This window comes from Sinocyclocheilus grahami, unplaced genomic scaffold, assembly GCF_001515645.1.
Source record: "Sinocyclocheilus grahami isolate Dianchi unplaced genomic scaffold, SAMN03320097.WGS_v1.1 scaffold897.1, whole genome shotgun sequence".
NCBI classification, from domain to species: domain Eukaryota; kingdom Metazoa; phylum Chordata; class Actinopteri; order Cypriniformes; family Cyprinidae; genus Sinocyclocheilus; species Sinocyclocheilus grahami.
The window spans coordinates 8,895-30,142 of record NW_015506076.1 but is presented as its reverse complement, the minus strand read 5'-3'; the positions used below and the strand labels follow the sequence as shown (position 1 = coordinate 30,142).

At 37.1% G+C, this 21,248-nt stretch overlaps 2 protein-coding genes across 2 annotated transcripts in view; one reads left to right on the top strand and one right to left on the bottom strand.

The window, feature by feature from the left end:
- Nucleotides 1-8,060, top strand: part of LOC107563912 (tumor necrosis factor receptor superfamily member 6-like) — a 28,449-nt gene extending 20,389 nt beyond the window's left edge. The window contains exons 4-10 of the mRNA XM_016248893.1: nt 2,363-2,474; nt 2,770-2,900; nt 3,621-3,707; nt 3,910-3,947; nt 4,146-4,445; nt 4,609-4,645; nt 5,603-8,060. Coding sequence (XP_016104379.1) covers nt 2,363-2,474; nt 2,770-2,900; nt 3,621-3,707; nt 3,910-3,947; nt 4,146-4,445; nt 4,609-4,645; nt 5,603-5,892 — 995 coding nt within the window. The 3' untranslated portion in view covers nt 5,893-8,060. The remainder of the gene's footprint in view (nt 1-2,362; nt 2,475-2,769; nt 2,901-3,620; nt 3,708-3,909; nt 3,948-4,145; nt 4,446-4,608; nt 4,646-5,602) is intronic.
- An 800-nt stretch (nt 8,061-8,860) lies between these two features.
- LOC107563914 (pyroglutamylated RFamide peptide receptor-like) overlaps nt 8,861-21,248 on the bottom strand; it is an 18,374-nt gene continuing 5,986 nt past the window's right edge. The window contains exons 2-6 of the mRNA XM_016248896.1: nt 16,319-16,477; nt 15,416-15,477; nt 10,456-10,954; nt 10,309-10,316; nt 8,861-9,004 (exon numbers count right to left, since the gene is read on the bottom strand). Coding sequence (XP_016104382.1) covers nt 8,861-9,004; nt 10,309-10,316; nt 10,456-10,954; nt 15,416-15,477; nt 16,319-16,477 — 872 coding nt within the window. The remainder of the gene's footprint in view (nt 9,005-10,308; nt 10,317-10,455; nt 10,955-15,415; nt 15,478-16,318; nt 16,478-21,248) is intronic.

The following is a 21,248-nucleotide window of genomic DNA, read 5'->3' as shown; positions in this document are numbered from 1 at the left end:
GTCCTGTTAGCAGCACATAAAACACAACTTTTATTCAAATTCTGAATTGATTATAGCCTAGAAAGCAAGCAAATAGCGTTTCCATATAATCACTAAAAAGCTGTCACTCACTTCAATTTATCGCAATCTCATGATGTTCCTTTTATAATCAGTGAAGCTCAATGAACTGCAAATACTATCTTATTTACACCGTGTCTGTGTGGCGTTTAGCACTGAGTGAATTCTGACTGTCTCACGCTGACTGCGTGAGAGGTGTCAGCCCAATCTATTTATATCTTTATTAATATCTTAATATATTATTATATCTTATATTAACCATTTGCACACACAAGCATTATCCGGCTCCGCTCCTCCCGACCGCAGACGCAGGTTTAAAAAGCCACTTTTTCCTGTGTTTTTCAATAAATTTCTTGACTTTTCCCCCCTTATGAACAACACATTTTTGTACACGATAAAAGCTCCTTGTGGTTTCTCAGTTTGGCCAATTTGAGCATCCATAAACAACGCAAAACACAGGCATTTTGAGTTTCTTCTATTGATTTCTATGGAGAAAAATCACTTCCTGCCCTCCAGCTGCATTTCACGCGTCATCAGTGACGTCATGTGCAAACAACCTATTAGATGTTTGAAGGCAAAGCCAGATCTTCCTCTTAGAGTTGTTTAAAGTAAGTGTTTGAGTCAGGTCTGTGACTGGCACTTGGAGATACAGAAATCTCAACCTTCTGCTTTTGTAATTGATTGTCGAGTTTTCCAGTAGACAGCCATCTGTAGTCTGCTCTGACTCTCTAGAGAAGCAGAGCACTCAGGAATGTAACATTTATACATCTCGAATGATGGAACACACATGGTCCTTCCTTGGCATGCCCATCACCGGTGACTACTGGACAAACAATTAACCTCTGAATCTGCTGTCGGAAAACAGAAATTAATAAAAACAAAACAACATTTCTGAGATGATATAACAATGCTGGCATCAGAATTATTTGCTTTTGGAAATTCAGACTCGCCTTTTGTACAGAATGGAAAAATGTGCGGCATACTGTGATCTCCAAGTGAGACGGAACATCTAAAGCACGTCCAACCCATCGCAGAAAGCTCCGCCATTCTTCTGCAAAGCTATTTAGTCTGTCTCTGGTTCCTATGAAGTCAAAGCCATCCATTAAACTGCTGTTTATTTTGATTGGACAGCCACATTCACCGTTTATTAAGTCATTTGATTTACCTAAACACTCTTTCCCACAAGACCCTGTTGCTTGTTCAGATCCAAACTCCGTTGTAAACACTACATATTCGTATAAACAAAATCTTGCTCGCCCGTTAAGCCTCGCATAGGATTTTCAAGAGGACGGGGACATAAGCAGGCCCCATGAATAGAGCTGAGTCTTGTGTTTCCTGTGCTGGACACCTTGCTCCTGGGAATCTGATCTCCTAATGTTACACATCCTGGGTGTGGCCCTACTCCTGTGCTCTTTCACTAGCCATTTGTGTGTGTATGAATGACTGATCTATCCTCTAGTTTATGCACACCTTTGTGTCTCTTGTTCAGGTTTGTGTGCATGCGTGTGTTTTAGGATGATGCAGGGCGTGCCTGTATCATGTGGCATCTTGTTCGGTATCTATTTTGCGCAATTAATCACTCCCAGGTTAGTCCTTTGCCTGCTGAGTCACGAGGGTGTGTTGATTAAGGCTTTCCATGCAGTTCAGCTGTACTCTGAGGCAGACAGTAGATGTACTAAATGTAAATGTAATTCTGGACTGAAACTGGATCTGTGTTGATTGAACATTCATCCAGTCATTCATTTAAACATTGATTCATTTTTTTTTAATCTAAATTTGGATTGAATCTGGATCAGGAGGAGCTGGATTTATCAAAAATGTAACTTTTATTTGACCCTGCAGAGGTGCATTTCTACTGTCTGCTGAGGCAGATATTAGTTTTCAAATATATACATTGTATTATTTCATCTAAATGTGGATTAAATCTGGATCAGGATCTGGGTTTATCTGACATTTTAAATAATTAATTTAACCCTTCAAAGGTGCATTACAGCTTTTGAATCTAGCTGGATTATTCTCTTGGCATCTGGACTGAATCTGGATTGATGCAATCATTCAGTTCACCCTTCTGTCAAGTGTTTCTATTTCAGCTGTTATCCGAGGCAGATGTTAGCTGTAACAGATAGACACTGAATCATTCTCTCTGAATCTGAATCAAATCTGGACTGATCCCACATTCAGGTCACCATTCAGAGACATAATTGTCCCATGCATTTGGACTGTTTGCTGAGGCAAAAAACATTAGGTCCATTGCTTCTCTCCCACTTGTTCTGATTTCTTCATCCTTCTCTTCCTCCCTTTACAGATCAGATCGTGGTTGCAGAATGCACCAGCACAAGCAACACAAAGTGTAAATGCAAACCTGGTACCTTCTGCCTGCTGGACGAGCCATGTGAAGTGTGCAAGAAATGCGCCAAGTGAGTTTCTCATTTCCTCTGGAACATGCTCTTCCCATTTGACCTCTGTTCTGCAGCACAACACCCAGATGAAAGCAGACAGATCTGACACTCCCACCTTCTATTCTCTTAACCTTTTAGCCCCAGCCTCTGCTTTAGATCACCACATCCAATGAGTCCGATCCCTTTCCCACTGATTCACCCTCTCCACCTTTAACTCCTGAGGCTATTACTGTGCTATTCATAATGATGATAATTTTAAGACTCCTACTTCACACCTTTTCTAAAAAGCATATTTTTGACTGTGGTTTTGCAGGTGCAAAGCTGATGAGGAAGAAGTGAGCCATTGCACTGCAACAACCAATATGAAGTGCAGGAGGCGAAACTCTCCTCCGACACAAGGTCCAACGGACAATCCTTCGGCATCAAATAACACTAATACTATAGGTAAGGCAAGTGTACAAAAGTCCAAAATTAACATAACCTATTATGCCATTTTTAAGGTTCCTAATATTGTTTTGGGAGGCTCCTACAATAGGATTACATGCATGCAAGGTCAAAAAATGCTTTAGTTTTCTCAAAATATGCATTTTATATCACCTCATTTTCCAGCGATTCTCAAACTATTTGTTCGAAGCAGTTCAAAGATTGCTCTGATTGGTCAGATGGCCCTGTCTGTTGTGATTGGTCTACCGCTTACAGTGCATGTCGGAAACTATACACCCATTGCCATAGTTCCGTATTTTGAACCCTCAATAGAAAATATAAACATCTATTATTTATCATACTTACAGGTTGTGATTCAGTGGAGCCAGCTGGTCCAAATAAACAGGGTACTACTGAGCCATCTTTCAAGAGCAAGCATTTTGTGAATCCCACGTTGAACTCTCATAGAACATAGACAGGAATTATGCAAATGTGTTCCGTGTAGCCGTCACGGAAGTGGGATTTTAATTACTAATGACTCGTTTAGGCTGTAAAGATTCAATACTTTATTTTGGGAGACAATAACTTTATTTATCGTGCATTTTCGGACAGCTATATTACACACTGCATGAAAGGCAATATTGGAAATGGCATAATAGGGGCACATTAAATTGATAAAATAAGTGACTCAACCATCGTGCAGTGAATCAAGGAAATATTTAATCTTCTTTTCTTTTTCAGCGATTGTTATACCAATGTTATTTCTGCTGGTATTCATCCTGCTTGGAATATTTTTCCTCTATAAGAGACGTCAACATCAACTAAGCAGTATGTTAAAAATCCTTTTTTATTCCTTGTATTGAATAACATTGCAGCAGCAGTTATATCTGTATCATTTAAAGTATATTGTACAACATTTAATGCATTCATAGTATAATGCAGAGTGGAAAATCAAATTTTATTTTATTGAAACTGCTTTAAATTACATACGTTTTATGGACATAATTGCTGTTAACTAACTTTATTTCAGGCCCTGCTGATGATTTGGAAGAAGTGAAAATTCCTATTGTAAGTGCTTGTTGGCTTTTTATACATTATTTTGAGTCATTAGATTAATATTATTTTGATGCTGCAATTAAACTTTACATTTAAACAATTTAAAATAATACTTATTATAAATATTAATTAAATTATATAATTAAAAATTTAAAAAAATGTTTACACTTATAGTTTTAATAAGTTGTTGTTCTTCTTGACATCACTTAGGATAAGCTCCCAAGATCAGAAGAGGAACAAGAGAACAGCCGCAATGCTGGATTAGAGAGGGAAGAGGGCCAATGCCCAGAGTCCCGCCCCTTGTTGACGCAAGAAACACAGGAAACGGGCACCAAGAGCATACCAGTGGAGGACGAGGACCGGGGATTGGGCGACAGCTTGCCAAACACTACCAGCTCTTCCCAAACCAGTCTATCTCCCCTCCCTCCTGCAGTCTACAACAAGGAATCGCCACAATCGAGTCCCCCAGCCCCAAGACAGGCAGAGATGGTTACAGAGCCATGGGCAGGGGTTAGTAAGAACTAGGAACTTTTTAGATCAAAATGCAGTGAGACCACAAGATAGTGCCTTCAAATGTGTGAAAAAATCCTTGTTCCCAAGCAGAAACCTTTATTTCCTAAAAATTTAACTAATTTCACAACATTGCTAAATCAGATTTTTTTTTTTTATGTAGGATGATGGTCCTCCCAGAAGACTTGTTCCTGTACTTGGTAAGATATTCTCTCAGACACAGTATTTGGAGAGTACATAAGTACAACATAGCATTTCTTGGTTTATATTGAGTAAATGTGACTTTAGCAGGTCAATAACCGGGTCAGAGGTTAATTCAGACATCAGCAGACGTCACAATGTTTCAGTTTGTGAGTTTAGACTCATTTGCAAGATTAATTAGCTATAAATAGTGCAATAGAAAGATATATATATATTGTCTATTTTTCTTTCTTTCTGTTTTTCTGAAGAGTGCAAATGTTCAAAAACCAAAAATGGAACTGAAAGAAAATGTTAAAAAGATACAAATAAAAATAAGATGTTTTGGGTCGGTCAGATTTTTAAAAAATGATGTAAGTCTCTTTTGCTCACCAAGGCTGCATTTATTTGATCAAAAATACAGTAAACAATTTTATTGTGAAATATTATTACAATTTCAAATAACAGGTTTTTATTTTCATATATTTTCAAATGTTGTTTATTCTTACGTCGTTAAAGCTGAATTTACAGCAGCTATCACTCCAGTCCTCAGTGTCACATGGTCCTTCAGAAATCATTCTGATATGCTGATTTGGTGCTTAGGAAACAATAATATCAATGTTGGAAGCAGTTATGCTGCTTCATTTTTGAAGAAACTGTGGTAAATTTTTTCAGGATTCCTTAAATAGAAGGTTCAAAAGAACAGCATTTATTTGAAATAGAAAACTCTAACTAAAATATCATGAGTGTGAGTTTTGATTAGTTTAATGCATCCTTGCAGAATAATTACTTACAAAAAAAAAATCATACTGACCCCAAACTTCTGAACAGAAGTGAACTAATTCTGTATTTTAATCATTCCTAACCCTAGTTATAAGTACAGAATGCACTCTTTTCATTAAAATAATTGGATCTTTTCAAGTTCATATTCAAAAGAGCCATTAGACATGTTCTGAAGTCTCATTGCTCTGATTTAATAGGTGAGGAGGAGTCTCTAAGCAAGAGTTTCGACCTGTTTGACTCCCTGGATGTGCGGTACCACAACAAGTTTTTCCGCAGCATCGGCGTGAGCGACAACGCCATCAAGATGGCCGAAACGCAGCAGCCTATGGACAAAGTGTACGACCTATTGCGGGGTTGGATGCAAAAAGAGGGCCTGCGGGCAAACATCAACACATTACTACAGGCTCTGCTAGACCTGGATCAGCGGTATTCAGCAGAACACATCACCTCCAAGGCTGTTGAACGAGGCTACTACAAATATGAGTAATGTCTCTTAAAGACTGCAAGATATTTGTTGAGTAAAAAACGAAATAACAGAGAGGTGTAGATTTGCTTTGATTTCTCCTCAGTGCGTCTGTTGGTCTCATGGCATGAACTTGATGTCCCGTTACGGAGACATTGGAGAATCACCTCTCTGTAGTGCCCAAGTTGGGTTTAGAAGCCAACACTGGACCTTTTTTTGAGGATTTACACTGGCTAGCAGCAGAGGGTGCTGTGTTCCCTCTAAACCGTGCATTGTAGTAATGTTACTTGATGCTCTGGCCTCAGGCTTTTAAACTACAGGATGGTCCAAAGCCTACGTATAGATGTCATTAAACCTTTGGTTACGCCAAATGTTCAAACTAAAACAAGTGTATTTAATTCTGTGCCTTACGTGTTCATACTGACAGGCACAAGCTTCACACTACATGTAGTCATATTTCTGCCATGAAGCACTTCTGTTCTTAGCTACCGAACCTTGTTAATGAACGCAGTTACAAATGAACAAATATGCTTCAAGATGAGTTTAGTACTTGGTTCAGAATGAGTTTTGGATTTCAGACGCATGTCAGCAGTTTAGGGTTTCATGTGAAGTTCAGAACGGGAATTTTTCTTCGGTTGTTACAGAATATGCTGCCCCTGAATTATGCCAGTCTGTGAAAGGTGATTTCTAATATTTTTTTTTATTCTCCACAATTGACCTTTCTTCATCTGTTTGGTGCAAGGACGAGATGTGTTTCAACCTTCTCTGCCTTTCTTGCCTGTTCCGTTTTCCTTATTTATATTTAAACAAGTGATGTATTTATTTTGTGTAATTGCGTATTATTTATACCTGTTACCAATATTCACCTACAGTAAGTGTTCCTGAAGCATTTATCGTGACTGAGATGTTCACCAGACAAATCCTTCCAGATGTTTCACAAGCAGATTAATGCCATCTTCCTGTAGTTTTTCAGTAACTAAGAAGACAGTTCTGCATTTACCCCAAGTGTGTCGCTTACTACTGACACATCATTTCTTGTTATATGAATCACAAAACGTGTCCTTCGCTGTGGATTTTTTTGTTCCCAGCCAATTTAGCCGTTCATGTTCTGAAGAGCTAAAGAAAAGCTTGAAAGAGTACCAGGGTCAGTATCTCTTGGACGCTTGTATCTGCTTCCACAGATTGAAGTAATATCGAGGATAAGGAGGCATTTCAAACTTCTGCTCGCTGTTCTTGTTTTTATATGCGGTAGTGCACAGGTACGTGTTTTTAAATAGTTAAAAGATGAAGGAAATTTATGCTCACCCAGAAACTACTTACAGTTCAGTTACGTTTTGTCTAGTATGTACATAGTTGTCAAGAATTCTATTAAACAAAACTAATAGATATATATTTATGCAAGCCCTAAGAGCATAGCGTAATGAAGTGCTGCCTAAAAACTGAACTGAAGGAACAAATTGAAATTAAAATGAACAAGTAGAATAGATGTTATCTAAATAAACGGGGCCTCTTAATTCATTTACGTAGCTGTAAATGAACTGTGACGTCTGACTCGGCTGTATAGCTATGTAGCTGTATTGGTGTATGAAATATATTTTCAGAACATATCTGACATCAGCTTTACTTTTTAAACCGACTTGTTGGAGTTCAAAAGCTGAAATCAGATCAGAACAAAATGGCTCCCCCTGCCTTCCCTGTGTAATTCTTAAATTGTAGAGTTGTTGTACAGTGCAGGCACTGCCACCTGTTGACATAGAGTTGAATAGCAAGAGAAAAAAAACCTGCATCAATTTCAAGGGACCTTTTTTTTCCACATCTTCACAGCCTTTTCTTTACATCTTTAATCTTTTTGCACTGAATTTAATATGGAGTGTCTCTTCAAATGTAGATGCAGGAGTTTTTACCTCTGAGCAGTTCAGTGCCATCTATTTCTGTGTTTTCAGAGGATTTTATACTTTTTTTTTTTTGAGTTTTATATTGACTCCATGTTGTTCCTGCCTTGACGCCTCTAACACAGATGCATGCCTCAGTGCTCGCTCAGTCTACGCTTCATTTTCTCAGTGAAGTAGAGTAGAAGTTTTGTATCTCTTTTTTTCCCCTAAGACAATTGTTTGCTCGTTTATGAATGTAAAATGTTTGCTGTTGCAAAGTTGTTTGTAGAATGTTTTTTGTTTTAAAATAAAATAAAATAAAACATTTAAAATTACCAGAAAGTTTCCCTGGCAAGTTCATCTATCAGAAGTCCAAGAAAGAAAATTATTTATTTTTTTCAATTTATGTTTTAAGACATGGTGTTATTGTGTTTAAATATTAATGATATAATAATAATAATTATTATAATATTGTTACTATTGATTTTTATTATTTATTGATAATAATGTCATTGTCTTATTGTATTTTTAATCATTTATAATATATTTATTATAATTTTTCCCCCTTTTTATAAATAGTGGTGCTTACAAGGTAAAATGTGCTTAAAATTGCATAAAAATGCCTTAATTTCTAAAAAAAAAAATAATAATTGCAATCAACTCCTTTATCTTTTTAAAATAACTTTATTCATTTATTTTATTATAATATTTTACAGCTTAATACTAAAGGGTTTACTCTGAAATTAACTGACAACATGGAATTCAGTACCACATACTGAGATAAAAAAAACTCAAAGAATGAAACATCAAAATAAGCAATTTTTACAAAGTCACAATGTAACAAAGATATACAGATGAAATCATCTAGGCTACTTGATGTGCATTGCAATAGAAAAATACACACATTAACAATCTTTTAAAATACGATCTTTTAATTAAATAATTAAAATCATTGTAAAGATGTTCATACTATGATGGGCTGAGGTATCAGGGTGTAAAATGTGTGTGTTCTGCCAGCTAATCTGTATGTAATCTCTATTTCCAGGTTGGAAATATAATTGCAAAATATTGCCCATTGCAAACTCTACAACTGTCTTAATGTAAATCCGCGTTGGTAGGCGTTATGGAGTGTGTCGCCCGCACTCAGCTGGGCAATTCCAAAGGCCTCTGCAGGTACCTGCAGACTCCAAGAACTTCCAGTAGACTTTGGGCCCATCCATGGAGACAGAATCCACATTCCCTGAGGCAAGAGGCTGCACACACTCCTGGATATGAGACATAAAAGCACAGCCAAACAATCATCAAATAATCTTTAATGCTACACTCCATAAACAGGCATTAAAAGAAATTGGGTCTCATTCACTAATCATTGCGTGGATTATTCGTATTTATATGCACAAGAGAACTTCTCATTAATACGTGTGTACGTATATGAATTTGTACTAAATCGTTCATTTGTACTTCGTTCCAATGTTAATCTGCATGCTCTAGATGAGCAACCGTGTGCCTGAAGTTAGTAATTTGCATAAAACATGTCCAAACCAGCTCCATATATGGACTTTCCGCACAACTCTCATCACATATGACGCTATCTAAAGTTGCGTTCTTGCTTTGAGAGCACGTGCAACGCCAAGCAAGTGTGCCATCTTTAAAACCATTTCAAACACAATAATCATGTATTATACAGACCTCTCTTTAGCCAGCTGTATATATGAGTATCTGTGTTTTTATGTAGAGGAACACACTTTTTCTTACTCTCTTATAGGCCCTAAGATCTAAAAAAAAAATCTATGTATAAGATTTAATCTTAACATGTTTATAACGCTACCCACAGTATGTAATTTTTGCGTATATGTGTGGTTTCCATTGTTCCTACATATTTTCGTAAATTTATACTAAATTTTAATATGAAATTTATTGGTGAATCACAATTTTTTTAGTGAAAACATTCAAACAGATTTCAAGCAGAAATTCCAAATAAATAATAAATGAGACTCATTATTCTACAAATCGAGGGGTGAGAACCAGAAAGGCGTAAGTTACATTTTACCAACTTAACAGGAGAACCAAAACAAAAATTTTATCATAGTTTGATCTGACTTTGTTTACTGATTTCAATTGTTTATAATAAAAATTTGTACACTCATGGATGACAGTACTTTTGCCAGTAGAAATAGCTCATTAAGAGCATTCATTTGATATATATATCTCCATTTCACCAAAAATGTCACTTACGCCCCTCTGGTTCTCACCCCTCGAAATTATCTAATTCAGCTGGAAAATATTCACCAAAGTCTAGGAAGGGTGCACAGAAAATATGGTCTTTGGTCTAAACTATCCAGTGTGTTTTGGACTTTCTCCGAGCCGAACCGAAACTAATGATGTACTATAGCTGGTCTTGTTCATACGTGGTCTTCAGAAGCTCAGAGACTGAAAGTACTTCAAAAACATCTCGGTTTCTTTCATTGGTGACGCCCTCCCATCCTTTTTGTGGAGATATTAACAGCTCCAAAAACAAAAACATCCTTCAAAGGTCTGAAAACTGCCGTCTAAAGGTTGTTGAATCTACATCATTATCTGTGGGAGCAAAAAAGGAAAACAATGACTATAGTTGTGAATTTGCGATGGTGTTTAAAACTCCCAGGACTGTCTTCTAAGTCATTAAGTCGATTAGTTCAGGTATCATTACAATCTCATTTTGTTGACATTTACTCACCAGGTATCCCTGTGAGAGGCCGGTCAGAGCCAGATGTGCTGTTTGTGTGTGGAGGGTCAATAACACTTAGTATCATGGTACTGGAGGTCTTTTTGGGCCTGATGGCACTGAGAAGGTTCATGGGGGGAAACATGTTAGACGTAGGCCTCTCTGGTTCAGCATCCCATGCTGGTTTACTACACGATCTGATCCCTCCCTGTCTAAATGTTGTCTCCAGGCCCCGTCTGGGTTCCACTGATTCCACTGCTGAGATGCCCACTCGTCTGTGACTCCTCCAGGACCAACAGGAACACGAGCTACAGCAGCAACCTCTTGCACCCGAACATCCTCGGGTGAGCAGAGCCAGCAGGTCACTTTTGAAGGTGGTGTTGAGGGCAGCATAAACCAGCGGGTTACACACCGAGTTGCTGAATCCCAGGATCTGAACCATGCTGACTAGGAGAAACTCGGAGTCAAGATCAAGGTCCAGCTGACCTGTGTTCAGAGAACAGACTAAAGTCTAAAATCCAAAGAGATACTCTTTATAAAAGTTAAGAGTCAACCACACCTACCTAAAACGGCTCATCCTAACACGCCCCCACATGTCTACATCACGATGTGGGAAGATTTGCATAACGCCGCCCAAATGTTCACGCAAAGAAAGAAGGCGTAACTTTTATTCTCGCTGTAGTATTGTTGCTGCCGCGAAGTCGTGAAGGCGCTGTGTGTTTCGTTGTGAAAGCGAAACTACTTTGTTTGGCCTTCCAAAAGAGGACGATATCCGCTTCGTCATGCCTAGAGCTGATCCGTGCTGGTTGCTGAGGAAACCTCCTTCGTCGAATCCGCCAGTCGCCCCGTTCTCAAGCCCGCCGGCCTCCGCTCGCTCAAGCCCGCCGTGTGTGACGCTGTGTGTTTCATTGTGAAAGCGCAACTACTTTGTTTGGTCTTCCAAAAGACACGACTAAAAATCAGTGGTTAAGTTGTATTTACAACACTCTTCCAGAACAGTTCAACCCAAATATTCAGATGTGTCCAGCGCATTTTATGGAGGACTGTTTCCTGATCCTGTGATTAGAGTAGACTAATGCCGGCTGTTCTGACTCACAGACTGTAAGTATGTTTTTTATATAAAAAATTTGCCACTGAATATTCAAACGTGAGTTTTGAGCAGTGTAGAGTAGCGCTTGTTGTTTGTCATTTCTCCGATCACAAATGCAGACATGGTTTTATGTTAAAAAGACAGTATAAGTCATTATAATCTGTAATTATGTCCCCACTGGATGCAACAAATGCCTCGTTTATAATGGGTTTTAATGTTTTTGTCTCGTCGCTCCGGCCGGACAGGGCATCACAGTATGTAGGGGCGTACCATTTCTGTCACACGTTTGAGGTATTCAGCCAATCACAACGCACTGGATAGCTGGCCAATCAGAGCACACCTCGCTTTTCAGACCGATGAGCTTTGTAAAAATCGACACGTTTATGAAAGCGGGGGCATAGAGGAGAAACAATAATGTACAGTATGTGGAAAATAGTGTGGTTTTTTTACCTTAAACCGCATAAACACATTTCATTACACCAAATACACAAAATAATGTTATTTTTAGCAACATCATATGACCCCTTTAAAAACACAAGAGGTAGGGTAATGGAATGAAAAAGGCAAGGTTTAGAGTATATACAGTATGTGACCCTGGACCACAAAAGTAGTCTTAAGTGTCAATTTTTCCCAATTGAGATTTATACATCATCTGAAAGCTGAATCAATTTTTGGCTATTGCTACAAATATACCCCAGCGACTTTAGACTGGTTTTGTGGTCCAGGGTCACATATTAGCTATATTAGCATCCATAACAATGCAAAATAACAATGTGTTGCTGTTACATCCTCTGCTGCTAGTCGAGCTCTTTAAGATCAGGTGAATTCTTATTGGCTGTCAATTTTTTTTATCGTTCATCAGCTGGAAAAACTCATTCTAAAGTGATTCCAACAATATCCTGCCTCATTGCGAACTTTCCTACTCTTATAGAAGTATAAAGGTTATTAAAACTTTATAGTTATCGTTCTAGGTGTGAACAGCCTTTTACGTTTTTTATTTTTGCTTCACCAACACAAACAGTTCCAAATGAAGCCACAGCAGAACCACTGCGTGTCTCAGAGCAACATAATAGTGTTTTGTTCTTGAATTGTTTGAACGGTTGAAATCGATTGAATGACTCAATCAAAGACTTGCTTCGCGTTTTTGAGCAAATCAGTTTCATTTGAATCAATGACTCACTCATAAAGAAGTCACTTATTGACTTCCTATGTGCATTAATTTATCACTAAATAGCTTTTTAAAAGAAAAAGGAGAAAACTAAAAAGGAATGAACTGCTATCAATGTCAAGATTAGATGAACAGCACTGTGTAAAGTGTTTCTCTGGAGATGCAAACATGTTAGTGTCACTTGTGCTTTTTCATGGTTTCCTTTAAAACCTTAATTTCCATACCGGCTCCAGTGTGTCTCAGGTAAATGCTAATGAATGTAATTTCACTGGAAATAGAAAAATTTGTTATGCTGTCTTCTGAAAGGCTTTCGTTGCAGCTGAGAAGCACGTGAACCTTGGAAAAAACTGAAGAAATGGAATGCGTGTTGTGCACATGACAATAGAGTGGATAGAACACTGGGCAAGGAAAAATAATAATATAATATTATTATAAAAAGACTGAAACCTTGAGGAGTAAGTACAGATGGAAAATTACACTGAAAAATTAGGAGGGAAACAGTCTTGCTCTTAAGTGGAACTAAAATAGCTCCTATAGGTCAGAGAAGTCAGGTCAGAATTATGGAAAGCAGTGATTTACCATTTACCAAAGCCACTGCAGGTCCATTTATAATGAGAACAATGTATGCGACCCCAGAATAAATGGGACATAACACTGAAATATATAAATAAGATGACATTTTTAATTTGCTGTGAATTTTTCCTAATCATAAGCATTTCATAGAGTTCTGATCCAGCACTTGCTTATGAAGTTTAGTTTAAATTACATCAATTAAGGATGTTTATGAATTGCATAAAATGCTACACCTGTATTAATGCATTTTAATGCGATATCACACAATCTGTGTATGGAGACAATAGTACTACACCAAATTCACAATAGTTGCCATAGTGATAACTGCGAGAAGAATAATAGAACAAATGATTGCCTGTCGAAGATTCACAGGAACGAGGTGTTGACCTCTACGAAAGGTTGGGGAGGAGGAAAAGGGTAAAGAAGGAGAGAATCTGAAGTGAGAATGTGTTTAATCTACTCTCACAGGAAGGACAGCATCTGGCTGACAGACACATGAGTAAAAGGTTGTTTTTTTCATTACTTGTGAGGGGAAGAAAAAAGATTGACAACAGTAGGCAAGAGGGAAGAGCACAAGAGGTTTGGTACCGTAGTCAAGCAGGAGGGAGACCAGATGGAAAGGCGCCCAGCAGGCAACAAAGAGCAGCACCACGGTGGCCATCATTCTTACTGCACGCTTCTTCCTTCTGAGAATGAAAGGCATTTCTATTGTTGCAGGCATGTCAATAACAGCACAATACAGGGGTGTCAATCAAACATAATTTCATTTGTACCAGTCTACCAAGATTATGCGAACCGAGAGCAACAATGTAGATGTTAAGCAATGTTGGCAATGAAAGCATCTGCTAAACAGACCTTTCAAAAGCAGTGTGTGATTTCCAGAATTATATGGACAAACAAAAAGTGTTTTTTGTTGTTTATTGTCAAAATCGTTAGGTTCTGATCACATGGGTATCCATGCTACGTTATTAGCCCAGGGGCCTTCAACCCTTTTAGGCTCCTTGGTGAATAGAGCAAGGACACCCTGTTATATGTTGTATAAAACTGAGTGTTGCATTTTAAGCTTGTCCTATAATTTTGTACCATATTAATATATAGTTTAGCTGATGGGTTGTTAACGTAACTGATGATATTCAGAGAGTTAAACGACTTGGCACAAGCTGATTGGTTCATGCTGCATATGCAGCCAATGAGCTTTTACTACCTTGCATTTATATAGCTGGCTAGCATTCACTAGAGATTCCTGCAGCGCAATATCAGAGTTTCTCTGAAACCCTCCACCTTCCCCAGCTCCACCTGTATAGATCTGCTATGGGTTATTTTATATGCTATTTGTGCAGCAGCAGTATGTCTTAAATACTCACGGCACCGTATCGCCGTATGCATTGGCAGTAGCAAGTTCCTGTACTTGCTTGCAGCAGCAGCAATAATCTACAACTACAGCAATAACCAACAGCAGCAGCAATTCAACAGCAGCAGCAGCATAGCAGATCTATTCCGCCAAGACCAAATACATTAACATTGTCATATCCATCACCGTGCCAAAATCTTCAGAGAGTTGTCATGATTAAAATGTATTCATATACTTTGCAATGATGCTAACATTGCAAAACCTTAAGAATAATCATTAAATTGATAATTTACCCCAAAAAATAATTTTCTGTCATCATGTATTCACCCTCATGTCATTACAAACATTTATAACTTTATTCTGTGGAACATAAATGAAGATATTTTGAGAAAAGTCTCAAAAGCCGTTGGTCACCAAAATTGTTTGGTTACCCCCCACATTTCTTCATTTATTTTTATTTCATGTAATCTTTTGCTTTAATAATCACAACGCATTTCATAAACTTATGAAAACTAGGACATTTCTTTCTTTCCTCAGATAGATTTAGCTGATACTACTATTTGAGCTGAATACTGATGTTTATGACCTATTTCATTGTGTTCCTTATGTTTGACTGTTAATGACTTGAGTTTTGTCTGTTAAATAATATGTCCCTGCATGCACCAGAGTGGGAGCAATCACTCAATTGCTTGTTTAATCTAAAAAAAATAGTGTGTATAATGGATAGGGATTGTTCTGGAAATGTCAGACAGAATGTGAATGTAGTATTTATTTTCAGTTGCATGTTTACCTCCACTTTCTGAACAAACCACATGGGAGCCGCGGTTACGAGGGCAACCAACCACACAGCCACTGTAAAATGAGGGACAAGACATAATATTTGTAGTTTTGTAGAGTTTCAAAAGAACACAAAAGAAGATGTTTTGAAAAAGGTCACTGTTTTTGTCCATAAGTCAATAGGGTTCAAATTTGGTTTGCACTTTCGTTATATGGACAAAACATTCTTTAAAATATCTTTGTTTGTGAAAGATCGCCAGGGCAACCAACCACACGGCCACTGTAAAATAAGTCAAAAAACACAATATTTGTTGTTTTCTATGCAATGTCTAGCTCAAGGATTTCATATCGATGTCTGAGGACCGCAAGGAGTCTGCAAACTAAATATACTATATTCAATAACATTAAATTACATTCTGCTTTCTAAAAACTGTTTAGAAGTTACGAGATTATTATTTTTTATTATTATTATTATTATTTTGATGACACTTTTTTAACAATAAGAAAATCTAATAAATATTTTTAGTTTATTATAGTAAAGTTGAGATAATATTTTAATTACATTTTAATAATATTTTAATTTCCTTACAGTAGTGACATCATTAACAAATTCTGTTATTTAATATTTAATTTCAAAACAATTATTTGAATTTAGACATAAAACCAATATAAACATTTTATAATACACAAAATATTATGTTATATTAATTACAAAATACAAATATTTTTTCACACAGTGCAAATAGATGTTTATACATTAAAATGTATATTTAATATTTTTAATATATATTTCTTATATTTTTGGAAGGGTTCCCTTACAGTGGGGAAAGGTAAAATAAAGGGGGGGGCTTTTACAAGGGATGAGTTTACCTGCTGTTGTATGAGATATCTTTAATAACCTCTTTTCATAACTCACCCAGCATCTTGAAGGCATGACAAAGAAAGTAGCTGTTGCGGACATGCAGGGGATAAAGGATTCCTTGGAAACGCTCTACAGCAATACACGTCATGGTGAGCATGCTGGTCCCGATGGCCGTCACTTGTAGGAATGGTATTAACTTGCACAGAAAATCTCCTGTCGGTCAAAAAATGAATGAGGCACAGTGATTGAATCGTTGAATATGAGTGAATTAGAGAACATGCAAATGAGCTGATGAAAGACTGTATAAAAATATTGAATAACAAACTGCTTGACCTGTTTTCATACATACACAGTAGGTAGCATTAACTGCTGACACATAAGAAAAATTATACTGAGGAGGCTTGCAGAGCAACTAATAGAAGGAAATGTGTGGGCAGTGAATGTATGGTCTTTATGGACAATGATGAAGACATAGGGGGTGGACTAGGACCACAGGCTTCATTTTGTGACACAATGTTTCTCATAATTACTACAGTATATAGGAGATCAGATTGGCATGGATTTAAGGAGCAATCTTCTCCCAGCAGTTCTGAGGAGTCTTCTATAACCCACTAATTCTTATTTTCCAGCTCACTGATCCTAAATAACTCCACAAGCACACTGGCATAATTCACCTGTTGTATGCCGGACCTGACTGTCCTTCATTATACAATGTCATTAGATGAAAGGCCACAGACTCTTGCAAACGATAGAATCTAAAACACAACATGACGCATACTGAGCAATGCAAACTATGCCTGATTTGTAGAGTCAAAAAATGGCAGGCATCGGATATTTGAGACTATATTTGAATTATTTTTAAATGTCAAGCATTCAATTTTGGCTGGTTAACACAGTCCAGTTAGACCCTGCTGGTAGACATTATAACTACACCATTTTGCTGCAAATGCTTTTTTTTTTTCATTGCCGGCCTTTCAACAGTAGCCATGTATTCTGAGGAAATAAAAATAACCAGAACTGAGTGGCCATGACATACTTCATGATGCATTAAACTTGAGATTTTTAAAAAAGAAATATAAAATTTAATGTATCAAAGCTTCACTTAAATATATGTAATATTTTACACTTTTTTTTCTCGCATTTTACCATTACCCTACACTATAAAAGCTTGGGGGTCACTATTTTTTTAATTAATATTTTTATTCAGCAATGGAATATTAAATTGGTCAAAAATCTCAATAAAGAATTTTACACTGTTATACAAATTTATCTTCAAATAAATGTTGTTTTGAACTTTCTATTCATCAAAGAATCCTGAAAATAAGGATTTCACAGTTTCTACAACAATATTAAACTGTTTTCAATATTGATAATAAAAAGAAATGCTGAGCAACAAATCAGCATATTAGAATGATTTCTGAAAGATTGTTTGACACTGAAGACTGGAGTAATGGCTGCTGAAAATTCAGCTTTGTCATCCCAGGAATAAAATACATTGCAGATAACAGAACTGTAACAGATTACCTTACAAATGAATAAATTACAGAAAATTAGTTTAAATTGTAATAATATTTCACAATATTACTGTTTTTACTGTATTTTTGATCAAATAAGTGCCGCTTTGGTGAGCATAAAAGAAAAAACATTTTTTAAATAATTGAAAATTGTTTCTACAGCAACATAAGCACATTAATGTGTTATTTACACATATTGTAGATGGGTTGATGCAGCAAATAGGATTCCAAGAACTTCTGGTGAGGTAAATTGCTCATTTACAATTCAACCAGAGGTTCTGAAGATCTCTTCTAATCAATGGTGACCTTCCATCTCATCAAAAGCTACTTGGAGCTCTGATTTAAGTGTTGGACGTAATGAAGGTGTCGAAAAACAATACCACACAAACACAGATAAATGCATTAATGAGTATGCTACATGGAAATGTTTAAGCGCAACAGCATCCTGTCTGTTCACGACAACTTGATTATTAAAGGCTATTTATCACATCAGAATGATAGCTCCATTTTAGACATAGAAGTCTACTTGTAGGATGGCCGTGGTGCTGGGCTGACCAAAAATATGTATCACGGTTTTTTGTTGTTGTTGTTTATTATTCTGGCGGTTTCACGGTTTATCACAATCTACAGTTAGCCTATCACAACTGTAAACAAAGCAGCACGGCACTTTTAAAAACGACATTAATATGCATTATAGGGAGGTAAAATTAAAATAAAATACCATCTAATCGCAGAATGATAGCTCCATTTTAGACATAGAAGTCTACTTGTAGGATGGCCGTGGTGCTGGGCTGACCAAAAATATGTATCACGGTTTTTTGTTGTTGTTGTTTATTATTCTGGCGGTTTCACGGTTTATCACAATCTACAGTTAGCCTATCACAACTGTAAACAAAGCAGCACGGCACTTTTAAAAACTACATTAATATGCATTATAGGGAGGTAAAATTAAAATAAAATACCATCTAATCTTTCCTGAAGACAGTCAGTTCCCTTCAGAGATAGGCTACATTCATATAAACCCCCGATTCAGTATTTAGGATTTTCTTCCAATATTATGCGCAACTTGAACAGTGATCTTGCTCTGCCTGCTACAGTATTTTCTCCTCTTTGCGTTCCTCTTCAGCGTCTCTGGCTTCTGTTAATGGCCGTTTACAGTTGGTTTATTTGCCCAGTTAAAGAATTAGTTGTCTGTTATTAATAGTTCTCTAACTATTAGTCAGAAGTGCAGTTAACAGGGACTACCTCTCAATTCACGACGCTGTTGCTTAGGCACTTGTACCGGTAGGTAGCTAACTTATGCCTTTTTTTTTTAAATGCATGTGTGTAATTCAAACCGGTTTACCGTCTGAACCAGTATCACGCAGCAGATGGCCGTGAATATTAATCAACCATCAGTAAAATTTCAGCTGAAGAAAAAACATTCAAGACCAAACAAAACTTATGTACAGGTCCATTGAAATGTTTGACAGCAAAATAACGAGTAATGTATGGTCCACAAATTATACACTATGTAAGTGCACCAGCTTTTCAATGTTTTTAGCGATGATGGTAAGCTACTGGTATTTTCTCCTCTTTGCGTTCCTCTTCAGCGTCTCTGGCTTCTGTTAATGGCCGTTTACAGTTGGTTTATTTGCGATCTTAAAGAATTAGTTGTCTGTTATTAATAGTTCTCTAACTATTAGTCAGAAGTGTATGCAGTTAACAGGGACTACCTCTCAATTCACGACGCTGTTGCTTAGGCACTTGTACCGGTAGGTAGCTAACTTATGCCTTTTTTTTTTAAATGCATGTGTGTAATTCAAACCGGTTTACCGTCTGAACCAGTATCACGCAGCAGATGGCCGTGAATATTAATCAACCATCAGTAAAATTTCAGCTGAAGAAAAAACATTCAAGACCAAACAAAACTTATGTACAGGTCCATTGAAATGTTTGACAGCAAAATAACGAGTAATGTATGGTCCACAAATTATACACTATGTAAGTGCACCAGCTTTTCAATGTTTTTAGCGATGATGGTAAGCTACTGCATGTCTGTTATGATGACACAATTTGTCCACTTAAAGGGACAGTTCATCCAAAAAAATATATAGATTTTTTCGATAAGCGAATATCGATTACAATTAGCTAATGAATGCATCGATGATAAATATCAAGTATAATATCTTTATTTCACAAAATACGGGATGAGAGATTTTAGGATTTTTGCCATATAAAATCATTCATTAAAAACAAAGTTAATAATGTTAATAAAATGTTAATGTTGGCAGATTGTCATAGCAAAGTCAGAATTATCTCCTCTCCTAGGTTCACGAAACGGTCGTTCATAAAATGCATTGCTGTTCTGTTGTAAGTAATCTTAAAGATTCCTAAATGCATCTACTTTCGGAAGGCCAAATAAAGTGCTTTTGCTTTCATCTAGAAACACACAGCGTCTCCCTGACATGGCTGCTTCAACACTAACTGCGGTTACTGAAACCACGCCTTCTTTCTTTGCGTGAACATGTGGCGGCAAATTACACAAATATTTCCACATAGTAATGTAGATATGTGGGGGCGTGTTAGAACCAGCCATTTTAGGGGGGCGTGGCAGAGTCTTAACTTTGATAAAGAATATCTCTTTGATTTTGAGACTTTAGTCTTTGCAACTTCAGGGATCTTATCTATGCACAATCAGCTTGTAACACTCCAAAGAGAAAGGAAAACTTGAAATCGCATCATATGACCCCTTTAAAAGTGATAGGGTATACACATGCTTGTCAAAGGTTACGACTGCAGGTAAAACATGCTAAACCAATAGATTTGACAGCAATACATCAATTGTTAGAAAAAAAGGAAGGAAAAAAAAACAATTGAAATCGAATCATCCTCACATCTAGACAGGCGAATCGAGATGATGTTAAGTAAACTAATAAATAATCTGCACATTTTCTTTCAACAGATCACACAAATAATGGCAAATGCTTCCATTCTCTGTTTAAAGACAGATGTTTTACACAACAAACACCCAAGGTCAAATAAAACTTATGTAGCCTACAGGTCCATTGAAATGTTTGACAGCAGAATAATGAGTAATGTATGGTCCACAAATTATACACAATGTAAATGCACCAGTTTTTTAATGTTTTTAGCGATGATGGTACTGAATGTCTGTTATGATGACACAATTTGTCCACTTAAAGGGACAGTTCATCCAAAAAAACTAAAATCGTCTCAGGTTACGTATGTAACCCTGGTTCCTCGAGGGAACGAGACGCTGCATCGAGAACGCTAGGGGAACGCCTTCAGTGACCCACGCTCTGAATCACATGTGAAATCAGTCCAATAGTTGAGTGGGACGTCACGGCGGATGACGTCATGACCGGGAAGCTATAAAAGCACGTGCGGCGGAGCCAGCGTCAGCTTCTAGGAATGAAGCAAGTGCCGGCAGGGACGCCGGAAGTATGGCACCGAGACGCAGCGTCTCG